This window comes from Solanum dulcamara, chromosome 4 (genome assembly GCF_947179165.1).
Source record: "Solanum dulcamara chromosome 4, daSolDulc1.2, whole genome shotgun sequence".
Classification (NCBI taxonomy): Eukaryota; Viridiplantae; Streptophyta; class Magnoliopsida; order Solanales; family Solanaceae; genus Solanum; species Solanum dulcamara.
This window is the reverse complement of record NC_077240.1, coordinates 8804796-8818668: the sequence shown is the minus strand read 5'-3', so window position 1 is coordinate 8818668 and position 13873 is coordinate 8804796. Positions and strand designations below refer to the sequence as shown.

The window sequence follows — 13873 nt, the reverse complement described above, 5'->3', positions numbered from 1 at the left end:
TGAAAAAAGAATATAGATACTGCAATATCTCTCAATTCTCTCTTTATCTCACTCTCTCCTTCTTATTTTACTAAGTTTAATTTATTTTATAACACGCTATCAACACGAGAATCTAATTTTTTAATTTTTATTTTGAAAAAAAAAAGATGTTCCACTAAGGCATGTTTTGAAAATGGATGAGTGGATATTCCATTAGGGCAAGTTTACCACCATCCATTCATTTTCTTGTTATAAATTGCCATTCTATGGCAATGAAAATGGAAGATACGAACACTGCAATCTACACTCTCTCTCCCTTTCTCAATCTGCCCCTTTCTATTTTCTCTTACTCTCTTCTTTTTATTTTGCTAAGTTAGTTTATTTTATAACACGTTATCAGCACGAAACTCTAATATTTTTTAAAAAAATTAACTTCTATATCAGGTATATCTACTGAAGAAATTTAATTTTAGTTGTCTTTGTTATTTCTAAATTAATTTCTATCTAAGTTTTCATAATGTCAAACTTATCAAAATTAGAGTTTATGGCACTTGATATTTCTGATAAAAATTATTTGTCATGGATATTTGATGCTGGAATCCACCTTACCGCTAAGGGTCTTAGTGATGTTATAATCGAAGGAATTGATGATGTTATAATCGAAGGAAATAAAGCCTGAAGGTTGAATATTTAGCAGTGAAAGATCCACTTGAATTTTGGAAAGATTTAAAAGGGAGGTATGACTACCTCAGGGCAACGGTATTGCCAAGAGCTCGTTATCGGTGGATGCACTTACGATTTCAAAATTTTAAAACTATAATTGAGTATAATTCTGTTGTATTTAGAATAAACTCTCAATTAAAATTATGTGGGGAAACTATAAATTATGAGGACGTGTTGGAAAAGACACTAACTACTTTTCATTCCTCTAATATGATATTACAGCAGCAATACCGTGAAAAAGGCTTTCAGAAATACTCTGAATTGATCTCATGCCTTCTGGTGGCTAAGCAACATAATCCTTTTTTAATTAAAAATCAAGAAGCCCGGCCCACTAGAACTGCTCCATTATCAGAAGAAAATGTGGTAGAAGCACATGGCCATTTAGAAAGAAGACAATAAAAATAGAGGCCACAATAATGTGCGTAGACGTGATAATGGCAGAAGACGATATAATAATCGTCGTAGTGGTGGTCAATATAAAAGGGAGAACAATACGAGTTCTCAAAGTGGCCCTTCAAGAAGTAACTGCCATCGTTGTGGCATTGAAGGCCACTGAAAAAATAAATGTCGGACGCCTGATCATTTTGTAAGACTTTATCAAAATTTCTTCAAAAAAAAGGCAAATAAAGGTGGTGCCTTTTTTTCTAATGCTCGAATAGAGTCACACTTGACATTTGAAAATAATGTTGAGGCAAGACCAGTGCATAATGATAATATTGAAGCAAATCTGGCTTTGAAGGATGACGATTTTAATGACCTCAATGATATTACTCATTTGGTGGTTGAAGATATTTTTAGGGATTATAATTGATGTTTAATTTCACTATATGATTTACAATATGTTGTCCTTTTTATGTACTTTTGATTATCATGTTTTTACGTTTATCTATTTAAAAGAAAAGAAGAAGAAAAAAGATTATGTTTTTCTAGCAATATTGTTACTTAATTTATCTCTTATAATGTATTTTTATTTTATGAAGAGAATAAATTTGTCAGTCTTCAATTGGATTTAAGGTGAGTAATGGAGATATGTGTTATTTGAATAGTATTCAACGCACACTATATTAAGAGAAAAGAAATATTTCTCTCATTTGGTTATGAAAGGAAAGGAATAAATGATCAAAATGAACATAATTTGAAGGCAATTGCTCAAGAAGAACATAATTTGAAGGCAATTGCTCAAGAAGAACATAATTTGAAGGCAATTGCTCAAGAAGAGTCTAGAGACACAACAAATGGTGATATCACCGAGGAGGTCCAACTACCTGAAAATAATGAGAATGAAGAAATCTTAATAAATTATGTCTCGACAAGAAAATGGTGGAACCAAAATGATATTGTGGTCGATAATATTTTTGCTTATAATATTTCCATTGAAATAATGCAACAAGATAAGGATCTTGAACCAAAATCTGTCGATGAATGTAGACAGAGAAATGATTGGCAAATGGAAGGATGCAATTCAAGTAGAGTTAACTTCACTTGAAAATGTGAAGTTTTCATATTAATAATTCGAACACCTGAAGGTGTTAAGCCAGTAGGGTACAAATGAATTTTTATGCGTAAACAAAATAAAAAAGGTGAATTCGTAAGATATAAAACACAACTTGTAGCCCAAGATTTTTCGCAAAGGTCTGGCATTGACTATATGGAAACATATTCTCCTGTGGTGGATGCAATTACCTTCAGGTATCTAATGAATTTGGCAGCTCATGAAAGGCTTGAAATGTACCTAATTGACGTGTCACTGCCTATTTATATGGCTCATTGGACCATGATATTTTTATAAAAATCCCAAAGGGTTCAAATTGCCTGAAGCATACAAGGATTCTCGAGAAACTTGCTCAATAAAGTTTCAGAAATTCTTATACTGGTTGAAACAATCAGGGCGCATGTGGTACAATCGTCTTAGCAAATATTTGCTAAAAGAAGGATATAAAAATGATTCAATTTGCCCTTGTGTTTTTATGAAAAGGTTTGCATCTGAATTTGTCATAATAGCAATATATGTTGATGATTTGAATATTATTGGAACTCTGAAATAACTTTCAAAGGCAGTAAAATGTCTGAAAATGCATTTTGAAATAAAAGACCTCAGAAAGATAAAATTTTGTCTTGGTTTACAAATTGAACATTTTACAAATGAGATATTTGTATATCAGTCAACATATATTGAAAATATTTTAAAGAGGTTTTATATGGATAAAGCACATCCATTGAGTACTCCAATGGTTGTGAGATCTCTTGATATTAACACAAAACCGTTTCGACCTCATGAAAATGATGAAGAGCTTATTGATGCTAAAATATCATATCTTAGTGCAATTGGTGCATTAATGTATCTTGTCAATAATTCTAGAGTAGATATAGCTTTCTCTGTAAGCTTGTTATCAAGATTTAATTCTTCTCCAACACGAAGACACTGGAATTGAATTAAGCATATATTCAGATACCTCTGAGACCATTGATATGAGATTGTTTTACTCAAATAAATCCACGTCATAATTAATTAGTTACGCATATGCGGGGTATTTGTCTGATCCCTATAAAGTTCGATCGTAGACAGGCTATTTATTTGCATGTGATGGTACAACTATATCATGGCGTTCAACAAAACAAATTATGGTTGCCACTTCCTCAAATCATGCAGAAATAATAGTCATCCATGAAGCAAGTCGAGAATGCGTTTGGTTAAGATCAATAACTCAACACATTCAAGAAACATGTGATCTTTTTTTGAAAAGAGACGTTCCAACAATATTGTATGAAGACAATGTTGCATATATAGCTCAACTGAAGGGAGGATACATCAAAGGAGGCAGAACAAAATATATTTCACCAAAATTATTTTTTACTCATGATCTTCAAAAGAAGGATGAAATAGATGTCCAACAAATTCGTTCAAGTGACAATTTAGCAGATATATTTACCAAGGCATAACCAAACCATAACCAAACCAAACCAATTTAATCGGTTATTAAATGTCTAAAACCATAACCAAATTAAGTAAAATAATAACCACGGGTTTGGTTATTGTCGGTTTGGTTCGATTTGGTTCGGTTATTCAGTTTATGACTAGCCAAGACAATTCAAATATTTTCTCTCTACATTCTTCAAATTCTTACGAAGCTCTTTTTTCCTCACGGCCCACAGAGATTCGAAACAGAAAATGAAACAACTTAAACATTCGAAACAAAAAAGAAAACAACTTAAAATCAATTTAAAATTTGAAAAACTTCTTATAAACCTTCTCAAAATTTGACAATCTTATACTTGGGGTTGAGGAGTTGAGGTTGCTTTTGAGCCTTCACTGTTAGTCTATGATTGTGAGTCTGTGACTTTGTGAGAAGCCAACGTGAGAGGAACAGAAATGTAAAAGAAAAATAGATACTAGGGTTTTAAGTGTTTAGTGCTTATTAGGAATTTAGGATTTAGAATTGAGGATTTAGAATGGGGCTTGAGAGTTGGGCTAATGGGCTTGGATTGTTGAATTTGGACTGTTGTTTAGTGTTTATTAGAATTTATAACTGGGTTTAAGAGTTGAGCTTAGATTGTTGGGCCTTAAAAATAAGTAGATTAATATTAAATTAATAATTAAAAGGTATAAAATATCTTTAATTATTTATGAAAAACTAATATTATACATATAAATAATTATAAAATTTATGTATATAATTATCGATTTGGTTCGGTTATTTATTCGGTTATTTTTTCATATAACCATAACCAAACCAAATATTATCGGTTATTCAAATTTAAAATCAAACCAAACCAACTATCAATTTTTTTATTCGATTTGATTAAATTTTTTATTTAATTTTGATTTTAATCAAAACTGTGAACAACCCTACCATAAAATAAGCAAATGAGATAGACATAATGCTCTCACAAAGTTCCCTGCTACTACTTTCTTTTTTAGTTGATGGTAAGCATGTAAGTTCTTTTTCATATAAAGTTTTCTTTTATGTAAAAGTATGTATGTATTATATTTTTTCGGTTAACATTGAAAATTAAACCAAACCCAAAAATTTGTTTTTTATTATATACATAGATTCAGTAAATGTGTGAAATCGAAAATTGAATTATTTTTCTTGCATTTGTATTTATTTAACATATACATAGATATGTATACCTTGTTTCTTCGCTTAGGAATATTATGTTTATCAATTTTTCTATGTTTGTTTGGTCAAAAAAAATTGAAAAATACCTTCTTCTTTTTTTAAAATAAATTTCTTAAATGAGGAAAAATGACTTCTCTAGTGGAAAAAGAAAATAATTTCCACAAGTAACATTTTACATTAATTATGTCTTCTCCACCCTCCGACATAACTCATTTTCACCTCACCGGCGCACCCCACTCCACCCTCCTCTCCCAGAGATTTATTTAGATAATATATACAAATATTTTTAAAATAATTTTTTTTATTGAACTAAATTCAATTGAAATAATTCCAAAAAAAAATACTACTACTAGATTTCTAATGTCGAACACACATAAAAAAAAAATTAAAAATGCACATATTTTTCTAAAAAATATTTTATATCATACCAACATATAATTCACTTTGTTTCCGTAGCACATTCAAAAAACTGAAAGTTTTGGATTGCCAAAATTTTTGTAGTACGAGTAAATGAATAATCAAATATTTTAATTCCTTCTCCTTCTGCTCACATTCACTATGACCTTAAAGGACTGTAGGGATACACCACAATTCTAATTTGAATCAAGTTATGCTATGTTTCTATATATGCAGAAAATTAATTTCATGTTTCATATATACACATTGCAATTACGGTGCTCTTAATGAGTCAAAAGAGAATTTTGTTTTTATACAATACAATAACCTTGACAACGTACACTATAGAGGACAAAAAACTATAAGGGAGAAATGGTATTCCAAGGAAAAAATCCACAACTTTTGTTAAATGTATGGCAAGCACATAGGAAGGAAATTAAGTTGTAATGACATAAGGCATAAGAATTTGTCCGTATGAGAAATCACATTATTCGAGGCACTCAAAGAATATTTATCAACTAACGCATTTAGTACACGGAAAATTTTAATAGCTCATTTCTTGATAAAGATTTGATTTTCTACTTTATGATTCTCTTCCTTCTTTTTCCTACCTCCATTTTTTTACAAGTACATTTTGTTGTAATTATAAAACATGAATTGTAATAGGCATCGAGAATGTATTTGTTAATAATAACAAGACATGTAAGGTAAACTATTACTTTGGGTGTCAGTGAAACGGTTCGATCGGTTATTTTTAAAAAATTATGTTATTTTATTTTTTAAAATATTTTATAATGTATAATCAAAATTAGATTTTTCCAATCATATTGATTTCTCTTCGGTATTGAAACAGTTCTGTTAATTTTTAAATTTTTTTACTTTTAAAGTATTACCTCAAAATGTACTATTATTAAAATATTTCTTTCACAAGTATGTTAGAAACACTTGATTAATTCTTTACCAAGAAGTCAAGAATGTAAAATCGTGTTGCCGTATTGTTTGATCTTAAACATTTAGTAGGAGTGCTTGCATAAATTTTGCCGTATTGTTTGATGGAGTATCTATTATAGTATCTTTTAATTTTAAATCTAATAAATTAAAAGATAATTAAAGAGTAAAGACCCAAAGTCGTCCCGTCACCAAATGCCTAGGACCTAGGTTATATTTATATTTAAAAAATGTTATAAAATATATTTGTATATTAAATTCAACATATTGTTCATATATAAATATATTTGCATACATGTAAAGTTATTCGGTTCGGTTCGAATATATTTTGATTTTTTTATAAATTAAAAGACCATTTCAATTGTTTGAGACGGTTATACACTTAAACAAAAATCCACGATTTTATTGAAAAAATAATATAAATCAGTTCGATACAGTTAAGTTTGATCGATTCGATCGATTTTTCATACTCCTTCGACACCCCTAACTATTACACCTTAAAAGTAAAAAGTTCTTCTAATATAATTTTTTTTATATTGTTCTAACAAAGAAAAAGAATCGGTAATTGAAAAGTGAAAAACTATATTAAAAGGTAAGAATAGAATTAACTTATTAGTTCAGTTTAGATAAAACCATATATCTACAAAATTGAAAATCGAAAGTCCTTGTAATTCATTTTAAAACTAATAATTAAAGTTCTCGATATTTATCACTACATAAAAATAAAATCACTCTCTTCATCTATTTTTATTCATTCACTTATTAAAAAATATTAAATAAAATAACAACTTCATGATATTATCTTTGAATATAATAATTTTACTATTTAATAAAAATACCTGATTTTTTCTAAATTAGAAAAGTATACGGTAGATGAGTAAAACTGGACGGCGTAGAACAAACAATATTACGTAACGACTAATACTCCCAAAAAGGATAAATAAACCGTGGTTAAGTTATTAATTGTACTTTTGTTGACCATGGTTAAAGACAAAACAGATTTGCAAACTTAGCTTAATACTCTCTGTTTTATAAGTTGAAAAAAGGTACACATTTAAATGCTTTCAGTAATATGGTGTGAGAGTGAGTTCCTTCGTCCCTCGGTCACCTGCAAATTGCCAAGCCTTTCGCCGCCTTCTACTACTCTCCAAAATCCTCTCTTTTTTACTTCTCTCTCTAAATCTTCTTTACATTTTCGAGAAGTACAGTTTAGTTTTTCTTGGAGCTCAAAAACCCAAGTTGGGTTGGGTTTAGCTGTGAAGATTTCTACTTTTATGGAATGCTATGTAGAGCATGTGGAAAATCAAATATTGGTGCTTCCAAGAATTTATTTTTTTTATCTTTGAGGAAAATACTAGTTCAAGAATAAGATTTTCCTGTAGAAAGTTGGGTGTTTTTTTTCTTCTTTGGGTGAGAGCTTTGTACTTAGTGAGTTGATCTTGGAGCTGAGTTTTACTTTTGGTGTGTTTTGAAGAGGTGGGTTTTGTTTTAAATTAACTAGTTGTTTGTATTTGTGTATAAATAATTGTGGGTTGTTAATTAATTTAGGAAATCTTGATGGGTTTAATACTCTAATGATTAAAATGATTTGAACTTTTTATAACTCAAAGAAAGCTCAAGTTAGTTGATTTATTATTTTAAAGTATCTGAAAGAGAAGCCTCATTAAAAAATTGGGGATTTGACTGGCAACTTAATATTTATATCTTTACTACTGTTATGGGTTTTACATAATTTTACTGATTAGGACATTAGTTTATGGACACAGTTTTTATGTTTACAGTATTATATGCTTGAATAAAAGTCTTAAATGTTTGGATTGTTGCTGAAAAAAAGTGTTACTGGACCAGGTGTGGCAGGGTTCCTAATAATGCTAGAGTGCCCAAACATAGATCAATTCTGAGTAGCAGTTATCACACTTGTTCATCATGCCTCTCTCTGAGTTTTTGAAAATGACTAGAGGGAAGCTTGAATCTGGCCAGCAGAAGATCTCAGCTACCACAAATCCGTCTTCTTTGTGAGTAAAGTTTCTATTTTGCACCTCCTGTTGTTAATAAAAAAGTTTCCATTTGACATCTTGTTTATGCATAGTTAACTAGTTGGTTGTTGCTATGTGTTGAGAAATTTGCTTGGTTTTTATGCAGTGCTGAGAATGACTTGGTTGAGCTTAAATGGCAAAATGGTGAGATTGTGATGCAAGGACAGTCCAGTAGTGCTAAGAAAAGCCCTGTTCGTAATAATCTTCCATCGAGTGTCGACAAGTACGGAAATTCATCAACCTCTAAGATTGGGAAGTTTGGTCTGATGGACACTATGTTGAATGATATGTCGTTATCTGTGCCCACTGGTGAATTAGATTTGATTCAAGAGGATGAAGGGGTGCCTTGGTTAGGTTATTCAGCAGATGAGAGTCTGCAACAAGATTATTGTTCTCAACTATTACCTGAAATATCTGGTGTGACGGCAAATGAACAATCCGGACAGAGTGTATTTGGTTTAATAAATAAGAGAGGTAGTTCTGACAAGATGATTGGGGATTCACATAGTGTTCCTGTTCATAATGCTGTGAATTATGAGCAAAGAAATACATCCAAGTTTTCTCCTTCTTCCAGATTTAGCCTGTTAAATTCAATGACATCTCAGAAAGGTCATGCGTCAATTCCTACCCTAGAATCTGGAGTTCCAGATTTCTTTAGCAGTAAAAATAGCAATACTCCAATGTCTGTTTTGGGGGATTCAAATCAAAGTCAAGCTTCAGCTGGTGATGTTAAAAGCAATAAAATTCAAAAGCAAAATATGCCTGGAAATAGGTCCAATTTGTTGAACTTCTCACATTTCTCAAGACCTGCTACATTTGTTAAAGCAGCTAAGCTTCAAAATATTACTGGAGGTTCAAATGTCTCAGGTTCATCTATCTTAGAAGCAAAGGGGAAAAAGGGAGGAGAAAAAGTGACAATGGGTGAAAATCATGTTAGTGCTGCAGCAGCTGAAAACTACTTAACTTCCAAGAAGGAAAATGTTCCCCATTATCCAAATAATGCGGTATCTTCCCAACTCGAGTCAAGACCATCTGGAGCTAGCTTTCATGATAGATCATGTCAGGTTGAACAGTCTGATGTTGCATTCAGAGATTGTTCAAGTAATAATGACAATATCCGTGATCAATTTACTGGTGCAAAGGCAACCAAGGATATTGCCGATGGTGAGAGAAATGTTGAACATGGGTTTGCTTGCTCATCTGTATGCTCTGGTAGCAGTGCAGAGAGAGGATCAAGTGATCAGCCTCTTAACCTAAAGAGGAAAACCCGAGATAATGAGGAGTCCGAGTGTCGAAGTGAAGTAAGTTTTTTTGTTTTAAGGCCAATAAAATATAACCTCGTTTGTAGAATGTTACTTCTTTGTCAGGATGTTCAATAGTCTGACAAGGAAATATCTTTGTTCAGGATGTTGAAGAAGAATCTGTTGGTATAAAAAAAACTTGTGCTGCTCGAGGAGGTACAGGTTCAAAGAGAAGCCGAGCTGCAGAAGTGCATAATTTATCTGAGCGGGTGAGCAAACCATTACAACATCTGTGATTTTTTGCATTTTCTGGTTGTAGATCTTGTTGAGACATTCTAGATCTAAATGCTTTCTTATTCATTTTCTGCAAACAGAGACGAAGGGATAGGATTAATGAAAAGATGCGTGCATTACAGGAACTAATACCCAACTGCAACAAGGTGTGAGAAGTCTCGGATAAGTTAAAGTCATGCTGACAAGTTGATTTCTATTATTTTGTCCATTCTTTTTTCAAAACATACCTCATTAAGCAATCAACTTTACGAGTTGCTTAAAAACTAGGAAAATGTGATTATTTATTTGAGCTCAATGCATAAGCTAGAATAAGATTTTGTGGTATTATACTATATATTTCAAGTTCCCTTGGGACTGACATTGTTTGGTAATCTGAAAACTAGCCATCACCTGTAATTATTGTGTCCCAACTTTTATGTAGTTTCTCATTTTCAATCTTTTTGATGGTTTTCCTTATTGATTGCTAGGCGGATAAAGCTTCAATGCTTGATGAAGCTATTGAATATTTGAAGACACTTCAACTGCAAGTACAGGTTAGATGATGGTTTTCTATGCTTGAGCATTTTGCTTCTTAAGAACTGAGAATTAAAGTCATAACTACAATTGCTAACTGCCTCATCCCATTTGTTTTTTTTGCAGATAATGTCTATGGGAACAGGGTTTTGTGTCCCCCCAATGATGTTCCCTACAGGAGTGCAGCACATGCATGGAGCCCAGATGCCACATTTCTCCCCAATGAGTTTAGGGATGGGTATGGGAATGGGGATGGGATTTGGGATGGGTATGCTTGAGATGAATGGTAGATCTTCTGGCTACCCTATTTATCCTGTGCCTTCTGTGCAAAGAGGGCATTTTCCCTCACCTCCTATTCCTGCTTCCACCGCTTATCCAGGAATAGCTGTATCTAATCGTCACGCCTTTGCACATCCTGGTCAAGGACTTCCTATGTCAATTCCTCGAGCATCTCTGGGTCCTTTGGCAGTGCAATCATCAACTGGTGCTGCTGTCCCTCTTAATGGTGCAAGGGCAGGAGTTTCCCTGGAGATACGGAGTGCACCACCGTTTTTGGAATCCAAAAAGCCAGTACACAAGAACTCACAGATGGTCCATAATGCTGAACCTAGCTGCACACAAAATCAGACATGCAGTCAGGTGTGTGTTTTTATCAAGGACTTCTGATTTTCTATCCATTGAAAAGGAGATTAGGAAAAAGAAGAAAAAGAGAAATAAATGATAGTTAGAGATATTACAATTGCTAGTCTATTGTTTGACAGTTTTTTATTACTTTGTGGTTCTGTCTGGTAATCTATGACCTGATTCTCTTCCTTAATTTCTTGAATCCACCTGACTAGTTTTTCTATCTGAAAATATTAGCTTCAGTGTTAAAAGTTGTCTGTAATAGTTTGGGGTGATGAAATTATTCTTGTTTTTAAATTTATTCTTCTATTGTCTTACATATTTCAAGTTGCATTGTCATGTTTTGCTGGTGCTTATAAAGATGGCAAGAGTTTGATGGAATCCTAGGCTAATTCAACAATGAAAAGATCATTCAAAATGAGAAGATTGGTTTCGATAACAGTATATTTTTTCATTGTGGGCTGATACTCGTAAATGTGGCAGTCATGGTATAATTAAGGTATCAGCATTTGGAACTTTAATTTGAGACCACCATGTGATACTACACATAATTAAATAGATAAGAAACTTGAAAACAATTTCAACAAAATGGCAAAACACTGTCCAGACTATATTGCACCAAGGGAAAAATCACCTAGCTTTTTTTGTCTCCCTATCTGCTTAAGGCTTGGTGGACATAGTTATCCAATATCCTTTGCTAGTAGGTAAGCAGGTACCAGATATAATATAGAGATGCGCACTCGGACACCAGCACTATAAAAAGAAAAGGAAAAAAAAACTGTCCGGCTATATTTGCATGGAAGACCTTAGTTGGAAAATACCTTTAAATTTGTTGGGAAAAATAATTTAAAAAAAATCAGGCAAGTACTCCGAATGTAATTGACACATCAAGATGGACCAAGACTGTCGTGTTCAAAGCATGCAAGATTGGGAATTAATGTGGTAGGATTTGAACTCGAAATTCTTGTAATGGTCCTAAGGATGGAACAAAAAAGACAACAACAAATTGGAAAAAAAAAACAATTACCACCACCGGCACTGAGAAAGGGGAAGAAGAAGGAAACTTTGGAATTGGGGAGACTAAAATGGGAAATGAACTCTGATGGGAAGAAATCAGGCAATATGAAGACTAATAGTTGATTTTGGAAAAAACTACTCTCTCATTAGAAGCTTGCTAGGGAGACAAGGGGAGTTACCAAAAGTTACATGTTATTTTTGAGAACCCCGTCTCTGGAGGAAAAGGTTTTACCCTCCGTCTTGAAACATTTGCAACTAGAGGAACTGAGGACATTCCATGGCAAGTCGTTCGGTATCTAGTTGGTGGCTTAGTGAAATGCTTCAAGTATGTTCATGTTGTCACCAGCTCATGAACACACACTTGGAGGCACTTGGAATTTTCTTCATGATATTCCATGGTAGTTGCCATCTAAAATTGACAGAAGTTCTAACTTCATTAGAATACATTTGGAAATCTTTGGTTCCTCGTGAATCTGGCTTATTTTCTTTCTTTTTTCTGTCTCTAAGCTGAGGGCCAATTACTAAAACTGTAAAGTTCTGCTCCTGTATTATCTTGGGTCAAGTGTGAATTGTTCTAACATAATAATTGCCTGCAGTCATGTTGGTATATTTTTCTTTCAGTTCATGGTGTAGGACGACTCCTTGTCAGATAACATCAGCGTAGTATCATCTTGATAAGTTCTATTTCCTGCTATACCAGGTACAAGCAACAAATGAAGTTCTGGACAAATCAGTGCAAAAAAATGACCAAGTCCCTGATGTCACTGATAGTGCAGCAATAACTTGACCAACCGAACAAATGTGCCTGGAAATGAAGCTGGTGAGTTTGTATTTTAGAAAAGAACAACTTCATTCATTATGGCAAGTCCCTGATGTCACTGATAGTGCAGCTAATAACTTGACCAACCGAACAAATGTGCCTGGAAATGAAGCTGGTGAGTTTGTATTTTAGAAAAGAACAACTTCATTCATTATGGCAAGATGTAATTCTTCCCTATTATATTGTGAATCTCTGCCAAAACACCATTTGCTGTACGTATGGTCCTCCCTTTTGTCTACGTGACCTGGAAGATAATTGAGTGTTTCACTGAATGCAGGTCCCAGTTTGTAGACAACTGTATGTTCTGAGCAATGTAGGTTTGGTTTCATCTAAGGGAAGAAGTCATTTTCTCGTTTAGTGGAAGGTAGCTCCTTTTAACTCCAACCGGTGTGCAGTTCTGAGAATTGGTAGAGTTCCAGAATGAAGTTGGTTTTTGTAACTGCCATCTGAATGTAGACAAATGCACAGATTTTGGTAATGTAAAGAGAGACCATAATTTTCTCCTTCCAATGTACATCAAAAGCAGGGAGCAGGCTTCTTCCTGGCATCTCAACAGTGTAATGTGTACCAGACATATCAACATTCTTCAAATAATAAAATAGCGCAAGCATTTATCATATATTCTCCTCTACTTCCAATATTCATGCGAGCCTACTCTCTTGTGACCATTTTTCAACCTCATGTTTGCTAATTTTTCTCCATGCAAGCTAAGATGCTGTTATATGAAGCAGAGAAAACTTTAACCTGCTTCCCAACTGAGCTGGATGCACTTTAGTCTTAAATGTTCAACTGAACCTAGGTTTTTTTGCATGGAATATCAATATATACTAGAACAATTCTGAAGTTTCAACCAAGTCCAACCCTATAATTGCGTGAGCTCAATGATGAGAACATAAAGATTGAAACCATCAGCTTCAAATTCTGGTTCCCCTCAACAAATTTGTTCCTATTAGAAAAGGAGGCTTTTACAGGCAGAAGGGAAAACAAAATGATTCTTTTCAGCTAAGCTTTGATGGGTAGAGTTACCTTGTTATATACTATTGTTATGTAAAGGAAGAAAAAAAAAACAGAAAAAAAGCATGCTGATTTGCTTTTATCCTCCTAATGTTCTTGATTCTCTATAGCAGCTACAAATCCTTTGAAACAAAAGAAAGGTGGAAT

General features: G+C 33.1%; 1 protein-coding gene across 3 annotated transcripts; it reads left to right on the top strand.

Moving 5' to 3' along the window:
- The first annotated feature begins 7229 nt into the window (after positions 1 to 7229).
- Positions 7230 to 13331, top strand: LOC129886015 (transcription factor PIF3). Of its 3 annotated transcripts, none has more exons than XR_008766169.1 (10): positions 7230 to 7643; positions 8016 to 8182; positions 8310 to 9504; positions 9609 to 9713; positions 9819 to 9884; positions 10206 to 10271; positions 10378 to 10890; positions 12593 to 12712; positions 12783 to 12827; positions 12990 to 13331. XR_008766169.1 is itself a non-coding variant. In XM_055960521.1 (10 exons), exons 2-10 carry the CDS (start codon positions 8094 to 8096, stop codon positions 13001 to 13003), a joined length of 2169 nt encoding a protein of 722 aa, XP_055816496.1. In that variant the 5' UTR covers positions 7230 to 7643; positions 8016 to 8093; the 3' UTR covers positions 13004 to 13331. The 3 variants fall into 3 exon arrangements, 2 of the variants coding, with proteins under 2 accessions (XP_055816496.1, XP_055816497.1); XM_055960521.1 differs by having other exon boundaries at positions 12593 to 12669; positions 12784 to 12827; XM_055960522.1 differs by lacking the exon at positions 12783 to 12827.
- Positions 13332 to 13873: the final 542 nt, after the last annotated feature.